This window comes from Strix aluco, chromosome 3 (assembly GCF_031877795.1).
Source record: "Strix aluco isolate bStrAlu1 chromosome 3, bStrAlu1.hap1, whole genome shotgun sequence".
Classification (NCBI taxonomy): Eukaryota; Metazoa; Chordata; class Aves; order Strigiformes; family Strigidae; genus Strix; species Strix aluco.
In genome coordinates, this window is record NC_133933.1 from 22,013,959 (window position 1) to 22,038,846 (window position 24,888).

The following is a 24,888-nucleotide window of genomic DNA, read 5'->3' on the forward strand; positions in this document are numbered from 1 at the left end:
CTGCATTCGCTTTTAAACTAAACGAGGGTAGATTTAGACTAGATATTTTTACAATAAGGGTGATGAAACACCGGAACAGGTTGCCCAGAGAAGCTGTCGATGCCCCATCATTGGAGGCATTCAGTGTCACGTTGCATGGGGCTCTGAGCAACCTGATCTTGTTGCTCATTGCAGGGGGATTGGACTAGATGACCTCTAAGGATCCCTTCCAACCCACACGATTCCATCATTCTATGATCACTGTCCCACTTTAGTGTGCAATTGTTATGCTGGGAGTTGTTTGGGACAACAAAGGGATGTTTCCCAGCTCCAGCAAGAGTTCTAGCCCTTTCCCAGCCCACAGCTGTCACTCTCCACTTTACAAGGTCCTTTTCGGTCTCTGCAGGCTTTGGCCCACCGCCTGTCAATGGGACAGATTTCATGTCTCCCAGCACGAGCAACGCACACGGAGAGCGCGCTGGTACTGCCTTGAGGAAGCGGGTCAACGGGCCGCCACTTCCCAGCATCCCTGTCATCAGCCAGGGTGACAGCTTCCCGCGCAAATCCTCAGGTGAGGACAAGGAGCACAAACTACCTCATTCTTTAACCACAGGTAGGATCTTAGGTCCAAAGACTGTTCTGAGGATTGACAGCAAACCTGCTTTGGATCCATTCCAGCTTAGTGATACTGGAGCAGTTGGTGCTTACAGATCCGTTGGAAAGTTGAGCTGAATGAAGTAGTGGTAAAGCCTTAAGCTCTAGCTTTTGTCCATACCAAAATATAACACTGCTGCCGGGAGGCAGCTGTAACTGCAGGGCTGAGCTCCGGTGCAGCCTGGCAAGGTGCTCACTGTGCACATACATGTACCACTGTGATCAATTAGCCACTCACCATCTTGGCCCTCTGCCTGTGCTGCTGTCTGGCTCTCCAGCCAGCTTTTCTGCTGTCACAGCAAGGGTTGTCTCTGCATGGAAGTTAGTGACTTGGTACAATCCTGTTGTTGGACCTACAAGTGCCTAACGGCTTCTAGGCTCTCCCATCCTACCGCCTGCCACGCAAGCTGGGAAGAAGCAGTGCCTCTTCTGTCCCCCCACCCAAATACGGTGGCTGTGTGTAGCAGACAACATACAGGAGAGGCTGTCCGGTCGTCCCAGGCTTCTTGCTACGTGCAGTAAATATACAGCAGATAGTGAGTCTGCAGTGATTCTTGTCTCTCCTTTGTGGGTAGCCTACCTTGTGTTATGATCCTGAGTAGCATGAGTTAAGAAAAAGGGAGCTAGGAATGATACTTTGAATGTTCTTTTCTAGTGATGCTACTCTGCTTTTCAGAATTGACCAGAACTATCCTGACGTGGCTCTCCATTCATATTGAATATAGTTGTGTATATCTACATACTTGTGCAGTGACATCACTGATGTCATTGACAGGGATATCGGTGACACCCAAATTAGGCCCCACCTGAATAGTTTTGATTTTACAGTTTCTCCATCCTCCGTACTTTGTAGAACATGCAAGGTAGCATAAAAACCCTACAGAGTCCATAGCAGTTCGTCTAGATTCTGTGCAATATTTATACTCAATACTTTTAGACAGCTCAGGTGTTTTCATTTACACTTTAGAAAATGAGCTTTTGAGTGCAAGACATGAAATTTTTGACCTGTGGTGCTTCTGATGACAAATAGGTTTCATAACAAATGCATCTGTCATCTGAATTTTCTTATACCTTGTATATTTATCATCAAGAGAATGTGTTTGCCAACAATTTGCATTTATATTTACATATTTTTATTCTCAGTTCACATTTGGAAGGCTTTTTTGTCACAACTATCTCGACTAGAAATTGCATTTTTCCACAAGAGAAAGCTTAGGCACTGCAGTTTGCAAACAAGTACATTTGATAACAAATAAATTTCACCTCAGCATCTTCGAAATACAGCTAGTGGGTACCTCTGAAATAGTAAATATTCATAACACTCAGAAAATAGCAAAATCCATAAACTACTACTTTCCCAACAGTATGCTAAAATGTACGTACACTCAGCTGCCTTCTGTCTAGAATATTTGAAGTAAATGGAAACAGAGGCACTGTCAGATTTAGAGGGTCAGGTATCACTGTTGCCTGGTGGTTGCTCCTTGGGGTTTCGCCCGAGCCCAACAGGACTCAGTTGTTCAGGCTTGGTGCTCACTGGGGGCATCTGGAGATGCTTCCTCGGAAAGTTACAGCGAGTCTCTGTTCCCAGTGCTCCAGGTTACAGGGAGGTGATACAGGGAGGTATGTGCACATCTCAGGAGCTTACTCCCAGGGTAGCAAGTTTCACTGGGCAGCAGTGAGCTTGAGCTCTGTGGCACTATGAATCTGCAGGCTGGCTGTGGTACCTCTATGGACTTGGGAGCTGGCTCTGTGTGTGCAATTTTCAGGATTAAACAAGGAGCTGGTGCCCAGCTGGGGGTGACTGGGAGATGGTTGGGTGCTGGGGAAAGCAATGAGCCAGACAGCAGGGAAGTCTCTGAACCAATGCCAGTTTGCACCCGTTTGTAGTCTTGGCTGGGAGACTGGCTTGCGGTCTGCTCGGTGGCGGGGTGCCTTGCCTCGGGGTATGCGATGCTGATGTCTGACCCTCTCCTTACAGCAAACTCGCTGCTGGCCAATGATCTGGACTTCCTGGAGTGTGGGGACACCTGGGAAGCCAGACCCGTCCCTAAGCCACAGCAGGAGCTGCTCAAAGCATTCACAGGGCTCAGCAGCGACGATTGGTAAGATAGACCCCTGTTCACTCTTTCTCCCTCTCAGTGTAAAGCTAAACTGGAAAGGTTTTTTCCTAGTGCCTCTGAGCCCAGATGTCCAAAGGGAACTGGTGAAACTACTCCAAAGCAGTCACAGTATGAAGGTGCGAGAGCAGCCTTTTACTTGCCTTGGTCCTAATAGCAGTGCTACAGCTGCAGCAGGTCCATGCTGTTTCCTGGCTTTGCCTTCTGGTCCACGTAACTGCAAACAAAATCTTCAGGGAAGAGGGAAAGTTGTGGAACAATGTGATTTGCTGGCTGAAGCCAGAAGCAGGACAGAAGTGGTCTTGAGTTTAGAGTCTTGGGGGCCTCAGGTCACTGGCCCAGGTGGGACCGAGTAAGGATTTATCTCTGCTCCTGTTGTTGGCAGCAGCAGCAGGAGATGGGGCTTGCCTGTGACCTCCTGCATGTGAGTCCCAGGAGTGCTTACAGGGAGTTCCTATTTCTGGGGGATGAACTTAGATGTGGTGCAGAGTTGCTCAGCCTGTCATTTCTTCTGAAGACCTCATGGCAGAAGACAAGGCAAAAGAAAAAACAATCCCTTCAGAATCTTGCACTTTAAGAATTCAACTTCTGCCTTCTCACTGCTTAATATGGGCCAAAGATGTTTTGTTGATAATCACAGTGTGTCCTGAAATCAGACGTAGACAGGAGGAGGCTCTACAAATTTTAGATAGTATTGGTTGTCTTTTTGATTTCTGGGTCAGCACACACTAGGGCTCCGTTCATACTGGGATAACCATGAACAATCTTCCACGGTTGCTTTGCTTTGCCCCTCTCCCCTTTCTCTTCCCTGTTCCTGTGTGGTGACCTGTGAGGTACAGAGAGCTGCTGCAGGTGTGGGGGGTCTGAGTTACACTCAGGGACCCCGGTGGGGATGGGTTCCCAGTCCTTGCCTGCAGCCCTGGTGAACCAGTGACTGCATCACGTGCCTTCATGCAGCTCAGGTCTTTCACAAAGGAAGTGCTGAAAGAGGTGGGTTTTTACGACTTTTAAATAACATGTTGCTGTTGTGGGTGTTATTTTAAGCAGGGAAAATCCAGCATTTTGGCTCTTGTTGCCCAGGTGTGCAATCTTTTAGGACATACTGCCTTTTTTTTGTGGGATGGGATGGGGTGGGGCAGGTGTGTGTGTACGGCGTGTGGACTAGATTGCAGAGTGCAGACTCATCTCTGGAGTGGCAGTGCAGACTCTCGCTCCTGAACTGCCCTCTGGGGATGGCGGAGAGGGAAAATGCCCCAGTAACAGCCAGATGGGACTGTATCTCAGGGACGGGGTAGAGGGAGGGTGCAAGCAGCAGAAACACGGCGTAGTCTGCCAGCTTCTAGGAAGCAGCAACATCGGGACTTCATGTGCCAGGGATTTCAGAAAGGCTGTCTTGTTTAACGGTCACAAATTAACCCATCCCCTCTGAAAGCATCTATTTGCCTTTTGGATTTATGTGTGCTTCTGACTGCCACAGCATCCTGTGGCAAGGAGTTCCACGACTGAATTAAGTGCTGTATGAGAAGCACCTCCCTTTGTTTGTTTGAGCTGACACTCTGGTAATTTCAGAGGGTGCTGCCTAGTTCTTGGGTGGTGAGAAAAATCAATCTTTTTGGTAATTGCCTTTCAGGGAGCAGAAGGCAAAGGGACTCTTCAGCATCAGATGCCTGGCTGTCTGCCACTCAGAAGTCCTTCTTTCTAAGCTTCATGCTGTTTCCTTGGCAGTTACCAAAGAGGTAAGAATGTTGTGTTCAGTTGCGTCCCTTGTACCTCGTACATGGGTTGTAGAGTAGATGTGTGCTTGTTCATCTACATGTGTGCTCAGTGTCTGCCTTCATTACTCATTTTTCTAATAGTTATGTCACCTATCTCTATGATCTGTCTGTACATACAGCTATATCCACTGGACATCTGTCTCTCTCCTCTTTGAGCTATGCCATATACAAATGCAGAATCTGAGACACTGATCAGGTGATTTGCAACAGCCCAGGTCTCTGCCCAAGCTGTAATTAAACACGGCAGCTTTTGCCTCCCAGCTTCCTCCCACTGCCTCCTCCTCAGCATCCTGGGGGATTGACTGCAGGTATTTATTTTCCAGTGTTTCCTGATATCTTCTCCTCCTTCCTTTCTGCGTGCTTTTTGGTAATTTGGCCTTCCCATTGATCTGTTGCGTCTGTGCACCAGTGGAATTTTGCGCTGTAGCCACTGGGTGCTTGGAGGGGCCTGGCTGTGGATCTGCAGGGCAGGCGCGCACAGCTTCGCTATCTCAGCTCTCAGTTAATAGAGAGTTGTCAACCTGAGCTCCTTACTAACATCTGTGGCTGTATTTCCAACTTGACACGTGTCTGTGGCCTGAGCCAGCTGCCTTGTACTCTTACTACACGACTGCCAAATATATTAAGTTTTTCTTTCCTTGCAGAAGACAGTAAGACTTAGCTCATTTCCATGAAAATCAGTCCTTCTGTTATAAATGCAGAGGCAGAACCAGAAAATAGTTTTATAAATTTATTGAAATAAGAACAAGCAAAAAAAAGGCTTGGTGAGCCGGGGGGGGCTTTCCCGCTCCACACCGACACACACGAGGTGGAGCTGTGCCACCCCCCGCCCTTATAGTCTACCCTCATGCATATTCACAAAATGGGCGTAATTCTCCCCAAAAAGTTTCCACCTCCTGGCTGCGCAAGCGCAATAGAGTTTCTCGAACCTTCCCCAGTCCGCACACGCGCAGCAGAGCCTCTCGAACGTTCCCGGGTCTTTCTGGTGTTGCTGGGGGCTTGTGACAGGGGTCCCTCCAGTACTTTTCCACTTGCGCAACAGCCGTCCATAGGAGTCTGTGTTTACAGAAGAAGAACTCCGAACCATTTTAACAACAAAACCACGGTAAATCCCCTTTAACTTATATACATTGCAAAGTACCTGCAGCACACCTGCTCCTCACGTTAAAGTCACTGTATTTTATAACACGAATCACCATCATATTCTTCACACTTGTATCCAATATTTAATGATGTGGGAGGCTCAGATGCCCCTTGTGTTATTTCTGTTTAGATATGCAGTACTCAGATTCTCCCACTCTGAGATCAGGGTTAGGAGAAGCAGCCCTTTCAGCTTAGCTCATCTGATTTTTATATTACTTTTATATTTCTGAGGAAATTTCCTCCTCTCTGTTCTACACACTCATGTTCAGAGACATCTTTCAGCTTTCATTTCACCCCAGTCCCAGATTTTGCTTTCACATGCACTTTTAGCACTTGTGTTGTTCATCGTTATTAACAGGCACAACTAAGTCTGGCAGAAAGAACCCCTGGTCTGTCCTTCAGAGTATCTTTCAAATGAAGCACATGACTGAGATGCTTCTTCCTTACCCTTGTGGGAGAGCCTTTTGGAAGCAGAGATCACTCCAGAACAGCACTGAATCATAGCTGTAATTTCATGTGGTCTCCAGGATCCTTGAGTGCCTTGAGTCCAACAGCTAGGGTTCTCCTGAGCAGATGGACTCAAGTCCCTGCTGTGAATCAGTCTGTAGGCTGGAGCCCGTATTCTCTGTTTCCTGGCTGAATGCTCAAACTGCCAGTGCTGCATTTTTGCACAAGGGGAAAGTAATACTTTTCCTCTATCTCATCGTTATAAATTGTGCCTTTATAGTTTAAAAACAGCCCTTGCTTTAATTTGTTTGTTTGTTTTCAATAAAAGGGCTAAAATCAAAGCAGTGTACATTATGGGCTAAGTAGCACACTTTGTCCTAGGTGAAACTATTTTTTAGGCCTGCAGTCTCGTTAAAATTGTATTTTAGAAGTGGTCCTGAGGCCAGAGAAGAAGTTGCTATCAGAGTAAGCGTGTTTCTGTGCTTGTAGTCTTCTGCGCTTACCATGCTCTTATGTTCCAGCTGTACACAGCAAGAAGTCTTGTTGCTTCCTGGGACCTTTGTCTAGGGGAACATATTTTCTTTACAAGGTGATTCTTACATTTCCCTTCATGACTTGCCCAGGTGAACAACCTCCGCTCGAAGGTGTCTCAATTTGCCATCAGCACTCTTGGAGAGCTCTTCAGGACCATGAAGAAGCACATGGACCACGAGGTGGATGGGGTTGCTCAGGTCTTGCTCCAGAGGATGGGGGACTCCAGCAAGTTCATTCAGAAAGCAGCCGACCAATCCCTGGATATCATGGTGAAGAGTGTGACTGCTGCACGAGCAATGACTGCTCTCACGGCTAGTGGAGTCCAGTATGTTGTTCTTCTCTTAGTGATATCCTTCCCCTTAAATTGTGTGGGCAGAGGGAAGGGATGGGAGGCAGAAGGGGAAGGGATGGGAGGCAGAAGGGGAATGATGGGAGGGAAGGGTCCTTTCTCCTGCATCTTCTGTGAACTCAGCACTTAGATTCTCTGATCAACCTTGCTCCTTCTTGACATCTACTTCTGTCCTACTACAGCCTATTTTTCCTCAGTCAACACTGCCTAGACGTGGTGAATGATGGGGAAGTGAAAGTCCCTGCAAAGGGTGGTGACGTAGCCTGTGGCTTTGCGGGAAGAGGGACAGTGGCAATTCCAGCAGTGAGCGCCCTTTGATATTTCACAACGCTAACCACAGAGGCACTGGGAAAACCCATGCATCATCATTATGCAATTAACTTGAGAAATGAGGAGGCTAATTGCTGGGACACGGAGCAGATCAGGGAGAACCTGCTGGGTGCGGCACAGTTTGCACAGCAGGCGCAGCTCCTGATGAGAGGAGTCTGTCTGACTGTGGTGCCCTTAGAGCTCCACTTTCTATACAGATTCACGCTGCATGTTAGCCTTGAGATGGTGAGTCACTTTACAGGCGCCTTCACAGGCCGACTCCCATGGGACAGCTGAAGCAAATGCTGCTTTAAAATATTCGTGCTGTGCTTGATAGTTTCAGACACGCACCCTCTAGAAAGGACAACCTGGCTAAAATGACTGCTATCCTTTTGAAAAGGGTAGAACACTCAAATGTACCTCTTGCCAAGCCTGAAAGAACAAACTGGCTGCATTGCTGGATATTCTGCAGCTTCATACCCCACAGGGTTTTCAGCCCCATTTTTTTTTTTCAAGGGTCTTCAGATTTTGGAGATAAACAGGTGGAATAAGCTTCAATCCTGCTGCAGCTCTGTCTGTGTAGTGGGAGCCCTCTGACGAGTCAGCATGAATTATCTTTCATTTCCCTCTTTGTCAGAGTTAATTTTGGGAAAGAAATTGAGTATCAGATAGTCCAGGGAGATTGAATTCCTCCCTCTTCCTTGCAGGTAGTCCCTCTGTACAATGCCAATTTTGGTTTTATCTGAGGACAGGATCTTCTACAGGTGGCTAAAATTGCAGGGAGAACACACGGCTCCTTCCCCCAGCAATGAGGGGGAGCATGCTATGGCTGAGGCCTGTGCTTCTGGCCCTCCTATTTCCTCTGCTCCACTGTCTGGTCTCTTGTTTCCAGGCACTGCAACGTCTTGGTGCGGAGGTGTGCGGCCAAACACCTACTGACTGCGGTGGAGCGAATTGGAGCTGGGAAGCTCCTGTCGGGTGCACGTGACAGGACTGAGCTGCTGGTGTGCACAGTGGTGAGGTTTGCTCAGGACTGTCACCCGGACACAAGGTGATGATCTTCATTTCACCTCCTAAAATATGAAAACTGTTTGATATCTGTCAGGAAATGACTGTACTGGATAAGATGAGGTTGTCCAGCAAGGAGGACCATTGCCAAATTCCTGTGACTCGAATGATTCTTTATGCAGATCAGCTGAGCTCAGATTACTCAGTCAAACAATTTTGCTTGGTCTTATGTGCACAATGCAAAGCTGAAGCGTTGGCTGATGTTCATCGCTGAAGGACCCCAAGCATTTATTTCTGATAAGGTTAAGACTGTCCTAGAAAAATTCCAGCTGTCTTTAACCAACGTATTCAGTCTTTCTACCCCCTTTCTGCAGATTTAGTTACCGATGATAGTCACAAATTGTTCTTGCCAATCATTGTATGATGTTGTCATCTTGTGGCTGAATGACCTCCAAATTTCTTCTTTAAGATAGGTGTAGTTTCATAGTAGCAAAACCAAACTAAAAACCTTATTTTGATTGTTAAATTCCCATTAATAGATGGCAAGAACACATGAGCAACCAGTTGCCTGTGTGCATACATGTAGTATAGAATAATAAATAGTAAGCATGAGGTGATTTGCCCTGGCTTTTCTGCCAGTTAAAGGAAGATAAATTACAATTTCAGAGTGAAATTGAATTTTCCTGTTGCCCTATGTTCTCCTCTTTCCTCTTGTGGTCAGCTGGCAGCATTGTGCAGTGACTCCAAGTGAAGGCAAATAATCTCTCTTTGCTGAATAGGTAATAACCTTCTCATGAAGGTATTGCACAATGATGAATTTAAAATACCAGCTTATTCTCTTAACACGTTTCCTTTGTTTATTCCCAAGGGAGAAAAGACAGTAATAGTCTGTATTCATTTCTCTCTTTCCTGTGTTAGGTCTTATGGTCGGAAGATGCTGACTGTATTGATGAGTCATAAAAATTTTGATACGTATTTGAAACAGTCCGTCCCCTCACGTGACTTGATAGATGTTATGGCAAGACTTAAGCAGAAAGTAAGTGCTTGGCAGGAGAAATGTCTCCTTTATGTAAGTGCTGACATCGCTAATATGAGATTAAATGTACCTAATCTAAATATACCAATCTCACTCTTCTTCCACTGAATCATTTTGCTCCTGGGAATGAACTGTTGATCCTCAGCCTGTTTATCTGCAGACAGTGAAGGAAGTAGTATCATTAGAAATAAAGTGGGTGTATTTTGAATATCAGCCACAAACAGGAAAGGGAAGTAGGAGAAAATGGTTTTACCTTCAAGCATAAAAAACCCAACACTACACCCTCTCCAAATGAAGCAAGGAAGTGAGAATAGTGCTTCTGATAAGCTAATAGAGTCTTAGCAACAAAGAAGTAGTAGTGCCAAGAAAATTTCCAAATATACAAAAGATGCACAAGGCAATCAGAGTTAGTACATCTATTGTCTGTATTCTGGCAACACTGCCCTGCTGTCACGCACTGTGGAGCTGGAAGAAGCTTTGTGAATTCAGCATCCAGTGGAAAATCATCCTTTTTTTTTCCATTCCTCTCCATTTACATTTGAGAAAGGAATGTGCCTTTGTGCAGGAACAGGGAGAGTGAGTGAGAACCAAATCCACTTGCAACGCAATGGGCCACCCTCCAGACAGTCCAAAAGTTTCTCGCTATTCCCTTTCCGGAGGCTTGTTCCCCACCAGTTCGCATTATTCCCATTTGTGCTCAAGACTCATGAATTCAGGATTTTACATGGCTGCCCATTATGGTAGCACCAAAGCCTTGGGTTATTGAAAACAAATAGTAGACATCACCGAATCTCTGACCTGTCTCCCTGTCTAAGTTACGAAGTGTTTTCCTAAGCCTTTCTTGGTAGCAGTGGTCCTGGTTATAACTTGTGTTTTAAACAAGTAATTTCTTGTTTTATCTTCTATAAATTCATGGGTTTTTATATATATGTAGGGCAGAGAAGACCATAAATGTGACCTTCCATCTGTGAAGGCCCCCAGGAAGTCTAGGAAGAGCAGCTTGATGACGGCCCAGCAAAACCTGCCTTCTAATGAAAGGTACTGAGCACTTGTGTTATATCTGACAAAGCACATGACAAGCTTTACATGTCTCTTCCTCAGTAAAATCTGGTGGAGAGGAGCTGTGCCAGAGATTGCTTCCGTGCCCTACAAATCTTTGTCCCAATCCAGTGTCAGGGGAGGTTTCGATATGATCCCAAGAGTGAGATTAAGACACAAACGAGGTCACATGCCGTACACCCAAACCGTTTCTATTATTAAAAGTGAAGAGTGGTAGCGATAGGACAGAATGGAAGGAAAAGACAGAAATCAGGCAAGCATCTGGAATAGAGTTGCAAGAATAGTCACCACCGTGTACCCAGCGGTGTCCTGTTGGTCCTCAGTCTTCAGTTCTTTGGTGGTGGGTGCGCACGCAGCAGAGTTTTCTGTTGCCTTTGAAGTTCATCGTCTCAGATGATTAGCATATCTGCCCACCTTTAGTTTTTCCTCTGGTCCCACAGGTTTTTGCTGACTTTATGCTTCACGGGCATGAAATGCTCGCCTCTTATCAGTCCGTTAGCAATGCATGCATGGTGTCTGGCGTAAACAATAGAGTCACAAATGGCTACAGGATGGAGTCAGTGATAAACATTTGGTTTCGCTCAGTCCCTGTCTCCCCCTTTGAGGCTTATGTAAGGAGTTTGACAATGCAACTGCAAGGGAGTGGGGGGGTGCATCCTTCGATACACTGCTGCTTCCTTGGGTGACGTTCCTTAGACTAATCCAAAGGCCGCAGCTTGTCCTTGAGGTTTGCACAGACTCAAGCAAGCTTTGAGACAGTCATTTGACATTTCAGAGTCTCACAATCTTCTAGGATAAAAAATGTCTACTTCTGCATTAGGCTGAACACAAGTTCTCTGGCTTTCCACAAAAAGTGAGAGAGAGGAAGAGACAGCCACTGATTGCAGCTCAGAAGATCCAATGCAGTGGCCAGCACAGTGTTGTGGAGGCTGTGAGAGGGTCACGTCTGTCCTCTTTGACTTGGGACAAGTAATTTCAATCAGGCTATTCTTACCTGAGTGGAGTCTTTTTTAGATGGGTGGTTTCATGAGAAGTCCCAGTCTAGAACAAAGATGCCATTCCCCAAAGTAGCACTTTCCATGCATGTGGCTTGCCTTGGCTGAATCATGGCTTTGTGACCCTCAAACAGTACCAGCAAGACAATTCCTGAGTAGTTCTGGTCAAAAGACATCTCAACGTGGACTTTTTCTGTAGCTATTCATGTCATTCAGACCCATTACTAGTTGTCTGGTGGACAGCATGTTTTTTTCCCCTGTTCTGCAATCAGCATTCAAGATAGGAATGTGGTACTTGCTGTCTGCCCATGCCAGAGGGAGATCTACTTGTACCTGTTCTCCTCTGATAACCGAGTGGATTTATTTAGCTCTGTTGCGCTCAGTGGTGGCAGGAAGGTGACCACATGCCTCACTAGCATAGTTGGGATCTCCCCATGCTCATGTCAGAGAGAGGTTGATCCAAGAGAATTGTTCCCACTGGGTTTGTTAAGCTGTGGATACAGTACCTGGGGAAGCAATAATGTGAGCGCAGTGGTGGGATGTCTGGCTTCTATTTTTATCTCTGTGTTGTGGTTTAACCCCAACTAAGCCCCACACAGCCATCTGCTCACTCCCCCCCAGGTGGGATGGGGAAGAGAATCAGAAGGTTAAAAGAGAAAACTTGTGAGTTGGGATACAGACAGTTTAGTAGGTAAAGCAAAAGCTGCACGTGCAAGCAAAGAAAAAAAAGGAATTCATTCACTGGTTCCCATCGACAGGCAGGTGCTCAGCCATCCCCAGCAAAGCAGGGCTCCATCATGTGTAACAGTTACTTGGGAAGACAAAACACCACCACTTCAAACGTCCCCTCCTTCCTCCTTCTTCCCACTGGCTTATATGCTGAGCGTGATGCCATATGGTGTGGGACATCCCTGTGGTCAGTTGGGGTCGGCTGTCCCAGCTGTGTCCCCTCCACACTTCTTGTGTACCCCCAGCCTGCTCGCTGGCAGGGTGGGGTGAGAAGCAGAAAAGGCCTTGACTCTGTGTAAGCACTGCTCAGCAATAGCGAAAACATCCCTGAATTATCAACACTGGTTTCAGCACAAAACCAAAACACACCCCCATACTAGCTACTATGAAGAAAATTAATTCTATCCCAGCCAAAACCAGCACGTACTCTTACTGATCCTCTGGATCCTTTCAGATATGGCCCTTAATCTCTCAGGGCAGGATTCATCTGTTCAGATGCATCTGAGCTGTTTATCCAGATTCCCATACCTGTTGTAGAGAGACTTCTCCAGAGTAACTAATTTCCTTATAATACAGACACCTCCCATAAGATGAGGCATTTAAACTTTGAAGTGGTGCCTATTTTTCCCCACAAAGGGATGCTAGACGAGTACCTGGGAAGACATCTGAAGACAAATGAGATGAATCCCATCCTCGGTGCCTTGGTTTCTCTGAGTAAGCACTAGCAATAATGTTACTTGCAGATTACCTCCCGTAATGATTGTCATGAGATCAAGTTGTTTTTCAGGTCAGGATGTAGCTGAGATCACATCATTAGGAGGTCTTCTTGAGATATTTTCCTCACAAATAACTGAAGATATTATCAAAAGGTCTTCCCTTGTGTTTGTTTTTCAGTTTGAAGTCTGAATTGATGTACTCAGTTTACCCCATCAGACAGTAGGTCGCACGTCTCTTCGGGCTGTGGAAGAAGCTGACCAGCTCAATGAGCTTTGCAATCTCCTGACAGCCAAGGACTTTCAGGCACGAAGGGAGGGAGTGGTGCTCCTCCTAGATCACTGCAAAAGCAGCCCCCGGTTCGTCTCCACTAACATTTTCCAGGTATGTAGAGCCTCTCTATTGCTCCTTTCCTGTTAGCTCCCTTCCCAAACTGTACCAGTAAAGTTAGCTCAGTGTGTCTTGGCACTACATGTTGCTTGGGACAGGCTGGTCCCTTCTTACCCAGAATAATTTAATTCAACTCCAGGCTTCAGGGCAAGGAATTTCAGTCCAGATGGCAGGTGCCTATTGGTGCTGTTCATGAGATGATGACAGAATGTACTGTTGCTGTAGCTTCTGCTGTCTCCTACAACCAGTTAGATTGAAATAAAGGAAATCCAGCCTCTGAAAGCTTGGCAATTATTCTCTAGAACTAAAATGGGTTGGGATGGGGGATAGAACTATCAGGGTGGGTTGATGTAAAAAAAAAAAAAAATTTGTTTTTGAAGGATGCTCCTGTAAACTTTATCTTGTCTTGTGCAGACACAACTCTGCCTATTGAGTTCTGTCCTCATCCCTTTCCTGCTTGGGATTGTTATTCTTCCTGGGGGTCCTTTTTTCTCTTTGGAAAGAGGAGGAAAATGGCTAGAGACAGATCTTCTCTTCCTTCTTCTCCTAGCAGCTGCTTTTTTCCCCTTTTTCAGGAAATGGTGCCTGATAATGTGGCTGCCAAGGGACTGAACCTGCTCTAACGAGAACTGCACAGCCCATTAAACTTCAGAAGTCTACCTGTTAGCTAGGCAAATGGTCTGGATCCTGAAGAGTTCATCAGAGCCCTGCACTCCTCCAGATGCAGGTTCTGAGACAGGTAAAACAAAACTGGGATCTCATCCAGCCACAGTTTTGGCAAAATCAAAACTATCCTCAGTACTTGAGACAATTTTATAGAAAACTGGGCATCAGAAATACCTGGTTTCATACCTCTATACCAAAGATACTATTTTGCATTATTAAAATGGGATTAATTTAGTGATTTATAGGTAAAGAGAAACACCATATGAACTATCCTGTCCCCACGCAAACCTCTTAATAAAAGATGAAAATCTTTTCAACCAGCATGAGGTTGTGCAACCACTACAGGAGAACAACGAAATCGTGCTGGCAAGCGCTGACCTGACAGAAAGGATTACATTCATCTTTTGCATTGCTGGGTACTTGTTTCTACATCCTTTCTTGAAACAAAGACTTTCATGTCGTTTGTTTTCTTAACAGATTTTTGATGTTTTTGTCCTGAGACTTCAGGATTGCAACAAGAAAGTGAACCAGCAGGCGCTGGAGGTGCTGGCTTTGATAATACCCGTGCTCAAAGATGCCTTACACCCAGTGCTATTCTCTCTGGTATCAGCAGTCATCGACAACCTGAACTCCAAGCACTCGGGGATTTATGCTGCAGCTGTGAAAGCACTGGAAGCAGCCATTGCTCACCTAGGTAAGGCTGACCTCTGACATTGGCTCTCCTCAACTGCAGCTTTCTCCACCTTGGAGTTAAGTGAACACTGAGTCTGTTGATAGCTGTTGTCATCTGTGGAAGTATCCAGCTGCTGCAAGATGATTATGAAGTCCTGCCTGCATTCTCTCTACCCCAATCTGTTGTACGATGTTGTGATGTGCGGCTGAATGGATGCTGCTTATCACCTGGATCATGTGTCTGATTATTAATTCAGTAGAGAGGACATTATAGGGATTATTTTAAGTTCCTGCCAGAAGAGCTTGAGGGAAGTGACTAACATCAGTCATGATTATTTTTCTTCCTTCCTCCTGGGAAACTGCATGCATTTTGCTCTTTCCTCTCGCTGGACTTTGTTCCACACCGTGGCAGTGGCAGCTCTCCTGAGCAGATGCGTCTGGCCCCTGCTGACCTCAATATGAAAAGTTTTGAACTCAGTTACTAATTTTGCAGTTTTAGGTAGCAGTTTAGCCATGTAAAGCCCAAATGAAGATGTCCTTTGGAATTCAAAGATTGAGACCTTGAATTTAGTACAATGCTGTTATGAAAGATCATAGCAGAGATCAGATGAAGGATGAAATGCTTGTTCCATAGTCAGCCTGGAGGTCTCCACGTGTGTGGGGTTAGAAATGCCTTGACTTCCTTCTTCCAGAAGTGTAAGCAGCCCATTATCGTCCCCTTTTCAGGATGCTTGAGCATGGGGCCACATATATACCTGCTGATGTAAAATATGTACCTGCAGTAGGGACAGGGTGAGGTCCCGATCTGCCCTGTGTCCTGAACCATGTCTTCTGCTGCCTGCCAGGGTCATGCTGAAGCTCTTGGGGATCGTCAGGCTTGCTTTGGCTGGGAGCACCTACCCTGCAGAGTGCACCTCCAGCCCATCCCCTATCGCTGTCCAAAAGCTATGTGTTTGCATGCCTTGGACTGGTAAATACAGTGGCATGTTCCTTCATTATTGATTTACCAATAAGTAGAAGAAATTGTGTTTGATTTAATAGAAATATAAAATCATAAGAAATAGTTAGTAAATTTTTTACTTGTTGTGGTTTGTATTAGCAACTGATTGCTGCTTTAAAATCACCTATACAGTCCCATACCAAGGCTGAAGAGATTGGTCATAATCATTTAGTAGAAACGTTTGGGACCAGGTAACCAAATACAAACTGATCTGTAAGTTGATTTATAATATATATATATAGGACCAGGAGAATACAAGTAGTTGTCAAAGTTTAGGATTAATAGGAACTGGGGGAAACAACGGTAACAGTTTACAAGTACCTGCCAAGGAAACTGTGTCCTTGGGAATTATGTTTGTGTATGAAACTGTGTCCTTGGGAATTGTGTTTGTGTATGAAACTGTGTCCTTGGGAATTGTATATGAGTAAGTTCTATATAAGATGCGTGATTTCAGTGCTTGGTGCGCGTTGTTGGTGAGAATACTCCCCTGCGCGCCCGGCCGTCAATAAAGAAGTGTCTGCTTATCTGCATCAAATTGGTGTTGATAAGTTCTTTATTCCGGATTTTCGGTAACAGTTTCTGGCGACCCAGATGGGACCTCGCTGAGAGAGACCGGAGGAGTCGGGGACCTGATCGGTTCCAGCCGGCACCAAGGATTTCTCGGGGATACCCATCAATCCCCGATCCGTAAGGCTCTTCGCGACGTTCCCTGGATTTTGGTAAGACACTTCTCTTTTGTATTAGGAGTGGGTTAGAGTCCCACCCTGTAAAGTAGGTTAGAGTCCCACTTAGGAGTGGGTTAGAGTCTCACCCTTGGAAAGTGGGTTAGAGTCCCCCACAGTGGGTTAGAGTCCCACACAGTGGGTTGGAGTCCCACTGTATAAGCCTGCCTGTCAGACGCGGCGAAAGCTGCGCAGGGTTGGGCTAGAGGATCCTCGTGTATTGGAAGCCTAGGCGTCTGCCCGTAAGACATAAGCGAAAGCTATTGCAGGGTTGGACAATTGTGGATTGGGAAACAAGAGAAGCTATATGCTATAGCGTTCTCAAAGGAAGTGCCTCTAACAAGAAGTTAGAAGTTTTACATGTGTTATATTGTAAAATTGTTTATTTTTTTGTAGAGTATTGTATAAGAATTTAAGAATTGTATAATATTGTGTTATATACCTTTGTATATAGTAACAGTTGTGGAAAGGTGTGAGTGTGAGCGTGTTTGTAAGTGTGAGACGTGCAATTGAGCACGAAGCAAGTGCGGAGTTCGGATCCGCGTTTCTGTTACTCCGCGAGGGGTGCAGCCGGAGAAGAACAAAGCGACAGATTTGAGTGATTGATTGTATATTGTATTGTAAAGTGATTTATTATGGCATCTAAGCTGACTCATTTGTTTAAAAGTAAAAGCATGGGTAATCTGGCCGTAAGTGACAAAGTTCCAAAAACTTCTCCGTTAGGATGTTTGTTAGCACATTGGGGAGATTTGCATGATGATTTGCGAAAGGGTCAGATGATTGAATATTGCAATCAGTGGTGGCCTCTGTATATTTTGGAAGATCAGGAAAAATGGCCTATGAATGGGACACTGAATTATAACACCATTCTGCAGTTAATGCTGTTCTGTAGAAGGGAAGGGAAATGGAGTGAAGTGCCATATGTTGATTTATTTTTCTATTTAAGACAGAGGAAAGATTGGCAAAAAGAATTTAAGTTGATTAGTAGGGATAATTTAGTAATGGCTATGACTTCTGACGATAAAAAGGTGAAAAAGTGTTGTTCAACACGTGAGTTGGGAAAAGATTGTTTAAAGAAAAGAATTGCTTCTGTTGAAAAGGATGAAGGGCCAGAATTAGATATATCCCCTCCGCGGAGAGAAAGACATCGGGGGCGAGAATATAGGGAACAGGTAGAGGAACCAGAGAGTAGTGGAATAGAGGATGTGGAGGAAGGGCCGTCTGAGATTGTAATTCATACTCCTGTCTCCCGAAGAACTCGGCAGCAGGTGCAAACAATAGCTCCTCTACGGCAGGGCGTTGGTAATGATGGGCCAGTGTATGTAAAAGTGCCGTTTTCAGTTACGGATTTGATGGCTTGGAAACAGGCAGCAGGTATATATATAGAGAAGATCCTGAAAGAGTAGGCAGAGTGGTAGATACTATAATCAGAACACAGAATCCGGACTGGAGTGATTTACAGGTGATCTTGGATAATTTACTGGATGATACAGAAAAGCAGATGGTATTAAAGACTGGCAAAGCACAGGTAGAAGTGGCTGTATTGAGTGGGACAACAGGTGGAACAGTAGAGCAGAATTTTCCATCTGGGGATCCGCAGTGGGATCCAAATAATGTAGAGCACAGAGAAAGACTGAATCGATACCAGAAATGGATTTTGTATGGAGTTAAACATGCCATGCCTAAGTCTCTGAATTGGTCTAAATTATATGAGGTGAGACAAGATAAGAATGAATCTCCCTCAGCGTTTCTGGAGAGATTGAAGGAAGCAGCCCGAAAATATACTGACTTAAGAGTAGAAACAGAGGCGGCTCAGATACAATTGGCTTTGATTTTTATGGGACAATCGGCACCAGATATAAGAAAGAAACTCCAGAAACTTGAAGGGGAGGATTCAAGGAGTTTGAATAAAATGCTAGAAGCAGCATGGAAAGTATATAACAACAGGGAAAAAGAGGAAAGGAAGACCAGAGAAAGTGGATTGTTGGCTGTAATGACAGGGACAGCAGGCAGAGGAAGGGGCAGAGGAAGAGGACGAGGAATTGGTGGAAGGGGAGGATTTATGAACTATGGTAATCAAAACTTTAATACCCCCTTAGGAGTGAATCAGTGTGCCTTTTGTAAACAAGAAGGACATTGGAAGAGAGACTGCCCAAGAAACGGGAATGCTCAGCAAGAAATAGCCAAATTGATGGTTTTAGATGACCGAAGGGGACTGGAGGGGAACCCAGCTGAGCCTCTGGTTGTAATTAAGCTGGGAGATAAAGAAGTTAAATTTTTAGTGGATACGGGAGCAACATTTTCGGTATTGAATACTTGTAAAGGAAAAATTGGAACAAAACCAGCAAACATAATAGGAGCAACAGGGAAGGAGGAAAATAGGCCATTTCTGCAACCCCTGGATTTAAAATTTGGAAATAAAATAATTACACATGAATTTTTGTATGTACCAGAAGGTCCGATACCCTTGTTAGGAAGGGATTTGTTATCCAAATTAAATGCACAGATTGTTTTTGAGGAAGGAGAACTTTTCTTGAAAATACCTGAATCAAAAACAGGAGAAATCCTGATGATACAGGAAAAAGTGAAAGAGCAGGAAATTCCACCAGAGGTGGATTCTGCAGTGATTCCTACAGTATGGGAAACAGATATTCCTGGCAAATCAAAATTGGCAGAGCCTGTGAAAATAGGTTTAAAAGAAGGTGCAGGGACAGTAAAAATTAAGCAATATCCAATCAAACCAGAAGTTAGACAGGAGCTGAAGAAATTAATTGATACATTTTTGGAGTACAAAATTTTAGGAGAGTGTGAATTTGAGTATAATACTCTTATTCTACCAGTTAGAAACCCCTCGGGTGAATATAGGTTAGTGCAAGACTTGAGAGCAGTAAATCAAATAGTCAAGGACATATATCCTGTGGTGGCAAATCCTTAAACATTGTTAACAGCGTTAAAGGAGACTCATCAGTGGTTTACAGTGCTTGATTTAAAAGATGCTTTCTTTTGTATACCTTTGGAAAAGGAAAGCAGAAAATTGCTTGCTTTTGAGTGGGAAAATCCACAAACGGGACGAAAAATGCAGTTGACATGGACAAGACTACCCCAAGGATTTAAAAATAGCCCAACGATTTTTGGAAATCAGCTGGCAAAAGAGCTTGAAATTTGGAAACAGGATAAACCAAGGCCTGGACATTTACTTTTACAATATGTGGATGACATACTGGTTGCCACAGAAGAAAGATTTACCTGCATACAGGTAACAACAGACCTTTTAAATTTTCTGGGACTGAATGGGTACAAGGTGTCTCGGAAGAAAGCCCAAATAGCCTGCCAGACTGTGATTTATCTGGGCTTTGAAATTTCAAAAGGGCAGCGACAATTAGGAAAAGATCCCAAAGAAACTATTTGTAGTATACCTGAGCCGAAAAATATTCATGAACTCAGAGCGTTCTTGGGAATGGCGGGGTGGTGTCGCCTTTGGATCATGAACTACGGTCCAATAGCTAAACCATTGTATGAGGCCCAGAAAAACTTTCCTTTCGCATGGGGCCCACAACAGCAAAAGGCTTTTATGGCATTAAAACGCGCCTTAATGTCTGCACCTGCTTTAGGACTTCCGGATTTAACCAAAGATTTTCAGTTGTTTGTCCATAAGAGACAACGTCTGGTGTTGGGTGTGCTGACTCAGCGAATAGGAAGCTGGAAACGACCGGTCGGATACTTCTCCAAACAACTGGTCACAGTGAGTAAAGGGTGGCCGAACTGCCTTCGAGCAGTGGCTGCAACAGTGATGCTCATACAAGAAGCTCGGAAATTGACTTTGGGAAGAACAATAACAGTCTATGTCCCACACATGGTGATAACTGGTTTAGAACAAAAGGGGGGACATTGGCTGTCTCCGAGCCGGATGATGAAGTACCAGGTAATACTGACTGAACAAGATGATGTGATTCTAAAAACAACTAACCTGGTAAATCTTGCAGTGCTTTTAAGTTCCATACAGGAAGAAGGACAACTGGAACATGACTGCTTGGCTACTATTGAGTATGTTTATCCCAGTCGAGACGATTTGAAGGACGTACCATTGGAGCGACCAGACTGGGAACTGTATACAGATGGTAGCAGCTTTATGGAGCAAGGGGTCCGATACGCTGGATATGCGGTAAGAACAGACACCACAGTTATAGAAGCAAAGGCATTGACGGGTACCACATCAGCTCAGAAAGCAGAACTTATTGCTTTAATTCGAGCCTTAGAACTAAGTGAAAAGAAGAAAGTAAATATTTGGACAGACTCAAAGTATGCTTTTGGGGTAGTACATGTCCGTGGAGCTTTGTGGAAAGAAAGAGGATTATTGTCCTCCCAGCGATCAAACATTAAGCATCAAAATGAAATTTTACAATTATTACAAGCAGTTCAAACACCAGATCAAGTAGCAATCATGCACTGTAAAGCACATCAAATTGGGAACACAAAAGAAATTGTTGGAAATAATTTGGCTGACTGAATGGCAAAGAAAATAGCAAAGGAACGAGCATTCCAAATGGCATTAATTCCCTCCAAGACAGTAACCCTTCCTAGAGAAAAGCCAAAATATTCGGAGGAAGATGAGAAACTAGGTCAAGTTTTGGATGCCAAGAAAAAATTTAGCTGGATGGTGGATAACTCCTCATGGACGAGTAGTAGTTCCACCTTCATTAATGAGAGAAATAATACAAACCAAACATCAAGAATGTCATTGGGGAGCAGAAGCTCTAGTAACATCTTTACAAAAACAAGTTATATCAGTGAAAATGATGGACATGGCTAAATTAATAACTGCAAAATGTGAAGTATGTTTGAAAAATAATCCAGTGATCAAGAAAAGAGTTCAAATGGGTAGGTTAAAATCTGGTACGGAACCTGGAGATTATTGGCAAGCAGATTTTTCAGAATTACCTAGACAAAATGGGTATCGATACATCCTGGTGGGGGTTGATACTTTTACAGGATGGCCAGAAGCTTTTCCCTGTCGCACCACACAAGCAAAAGAAGTAGTAAAGTGGTTACTATGAGAAATAATTCCAAGATTTGGAGTTCCTATTGGAATTACCTCTGACAGAGGTCCACACTTTGTTGCAGAAGTAGTCCAAAATACTAGCAAAATTTTGGGTATCACTTGGGACTTACATACTTCATGGAGGCCACAATCCAGTGGGAAAGTAGAAAGAATGAATCAAACTTTAAAGAGACAAATAAGCAAAATCTGTCAAGAAACTAATTTAAAATGGCCTCAAGCGCTTCCACTGGCATTGTTATGAATTAGAGTACAACCAAAAGGTGGAACCTCAGTCAGTCCTTATGAATTATTGTATGGGAAACCTTATGAATCCCTAGAACCAAATCCAAATATGCATGTGAAAGGGAAACAAGATGTGTATAACTATTTACTTTCTTTAGGAAAAACTTTGACTGCAATTCGGAGCGCAATACTGTGGAACAGACCGTTATCCCTGGAAAACCCTGTGTATGACTTTCAACCAGGAGACTATGTCTATGTGAAGACGTGGACTTCTGAACCTCTGCAAGAACGCTGGAAGGGACCTTTCCAGATACTGTTAACCACCTTTACGGCTATCAAGATTGCAGAATCAGATGCTTGGATACACTATACCCGGGTGAAGAAGGCGCCCACTTCATGGAAGATTATTAGCCGTGATCCAAAGACTTATTTATATCAGTTTGTGATTATTCTCTTTGTGTTAGCTAGGCAGGTGACACTGGTGTGGACTGATTTGGTGGTGAGAAACAAAAGACAAGACACAGAACAACTGATTAACATTCCCAAAGAAATGTCTGAAGAAAATTTGATGTTAGGATTGATTAAGGGATTTGCCAATTTGCAGAATGTTACACAGATTACTGCTTGTTTACCAATACCAAGAGCAGTAGGTGAATCTATTCCTTGGGGAATTTCAACTGTGAATTTGACCAACCTGGAACATAAGAACTCCCTGGTGTTTTACTTGGGACGTACTTGGATTAAAGGTGTACTCGCAATTCTTCCTTCAATAGTAGATAAAGGTACTACACAAATAGAAAAGGAACATGTAGTACCATGGTGGAAGTGTGAAAAGGTGTATGATTGCAGCAACGCAGACTCAATAATTCAAAGAATTCCTCCCTTAGCAGCTGCTTTGAAGTTTGGTTGTTACTGTCGAGGTTTTCATAATAACCTCACTTTGACAAGTACATTTATACCCAGGAGAGGATACCTTTTTAGTTGTAAGAAATCTACCATTCAGAGTCCAGGACCTTTAGTTTGGGCATTAAGTGATGGAACCTGGACAACTCACTCACCAGTAGACGGTAAGGTGAAACAAGTTACTTTAGGCCTGCCAACATTGTGTCCAAGTTGGAAGAAATCACCATTCAAAGGACCCTTAGAAGATTTAAGATTAAAACGAACCAAGAGGTCTGAAACAGATGATGACACATGGAATGAACCATCAACAGGAGTGAAAATTGGCTGGGCCTTAGAGTCCCTTTTGAACCCAATAGCTTCATATAGAAACAGGGAATGGCTCTATCAGTTAACAGGACAAGTAGAAAAATTGGCCAACGTCACAAGGAAAGGATTTAGAGAATTAAACATTCAATTACAGGCAACTTCCCGAATGACACTTCAGAATAGGATGGCATTAGACATGCTTCTGCCAAAGGAGCATGGAGCGTGTGGATCTCTCAAGGATAGCTTAGATTATTGCTGCATTCATATTCCTAATGTCACTCAGGATGTAGAGCATGATCTAGATCTCTTAGGCAAAATTGAAAAAGAAACAGAAACAATTCGAGAAGATATGTCCGAAGATTAGTTGGGAAAGATTTTTAGTGGATTAGGATAGAACCTGAGCTCTTGGCTGAAATCCCTAATCGAGACCTTGTTTTTGCTGTTAATTGTCTTTGTGATGATCATGTTAATTTATGCCTGTCTTAAAAGACAGTTTATTAATAGACTTGCAGCACACCAAAGGATTATGAGAGAAGTACCACATATGCCACCTGAATACAGTCCACCACCAAAATATGGTGAAACAAATACTAACTTTGAAAATGAAAATGAATAAAATGTGAAAGTATTGAAATAATTTTCAACACTTTCAAAGGGGGGAAATGTTATCGATTTACCAATAAGTAGAAGAAATTGTGTTTGATTTAATAGAAATATAAAATCATAAGAAATAGTTAGTAAAATTTTTACTTGTTGTGGTTTGTATTAGCAACCGATTGCTGCTTTAAAATCACCTATACAGTCCCATACCAAGGCCGAAGAGATTGGTCATAATCATTTAGTAGAAACGTTTGGGACCTAGGTAACCAAATACAAACTGATCTGTAAATTGATTTATAATATATATATATAGGACCAGGAGAATACAAGTAGTTGTCAAAGTTTAGGATTAACAGGAACTGGGGGAAACAACCATAACAGTTTACAAGTACCTGCCAAGGAAACCGTGTCCTTGGGAATTATGTTTGTGTACGAAACTCTGTCCTTGGGAATTGTGTTTGTGTATGAAACTGTGTACTTGGAAATTGTATATGAGTAAGTTCTATATAAGATGCGTGATTTCAGTGCTTGGTGCGCGTTGTTGGTGAGAATACTCCCCTGCGCGCCCGGCCGTCAATAAAGAAGTGTCTGCTTATCTGCATCAAATTGGTGTTGATAAGTTCTTTATTCCGGATTTTCGGTAACACCTTCATGGGTAGTACTACAGAAGTCTACGTTGGTGTCTTCATAGTTCATCAAAAGAGTTTTTTAACAGCTACTTTTTGGTCAGTGTATTTGGAATTGTTCCCTTGTGATCTGCTCTAGAAACTGATTGTACGCATGTGGGTAGGATGTATTTCTTAGAAGCTATCCTGAAGTCAGCTCCCTGCTTTCCCTCACCTGCCACAGGTTTCAATTTGCCTTGATTTGGAGGCAGTAACCTAAAAAGAAGGGAGTCAGAAAAGCAGAAATGAAAGAACAGGAGTAAACTAGAACGGGATTATACTAAGATTTATTTCTCTCACACCAGTTTTATGGTTGGTATTGATGATTCACACCAGTGAGTACAGAAGGGTCTGATGGGGTTGGTTGCAGCCAGGGGACACGGTTGAAAACCGGACCCAAGTGTGTAGCAAGTGGTGTTCTCTGTGACTCGTAGGTTATTCTTAGGCACTTTATTTTAGGCAGCTGGATCCCCTGGAGAATCCAGCTGCAAGGATGTAGTGGAGAGGCGTTGACATTCACTGGTTTTCTTTTTGCACACATTTCCATTGTGTAGGGAGACTCAGACTGCTCTGTGTAGCTTGCTGGAGGTGTTTACGTCTGCCCACTGAAACCCCAGTGAAGTGTTTAACGTTTGGTGAGAGGAATCCAGGCCTGAATTTCCCTTTTGATCTTCTGGTGTAGATTCAGCAGCACACTGGCAATACTTGTGTTACCACTGTCATCGCTGCAGCTGTGACCAGAAGTTTGTGGTCCCTGGGGCTCTTCATGTGCTGTTTACTCCAGCTCTGACTTCTGTTGAAATGTGAGATGAGAGCTGGTGTGTGCATACCTAGG

General features: G+C 44.0%; 1 protein-coding gene across 1 annotated transcript in view; it reads left to right on the forward strand.

The window, feature by feature from the left end:
* The window catches only part of LOC141921590 (TOG array regulator of axonemal microtubules protein 2-like), a 42,544-nt gene that overhangs the window by 11,366 nt on the left and 6,290 nt on the right, over positions 1-24,888 (forward strand). The window contains 10 exon segments of the mRNA XM_074820513.1: positions 386-550; positions 2,612-2,735; positions 4,381-4,486; positions 6,739-6,974; positions 8,200-8,358; positions 9,234-9,351; positions 10,286-10,389; positions 13,029-13,071; positions 13,074-13,232; positions 14,382-14,598. Coding sequence (XP_074676614.1) covers positions 386-550; positions 2,612-2,735; positions 4,381-4,486; positions 6,739-6,974; positions 8,200-8,358; positions 9,234-9,351; positions 10,286-10,389; positions 13,029-13,071; positions 13,074-13,232; positions 14,382-14,598 — 1,431 coding nt within the window.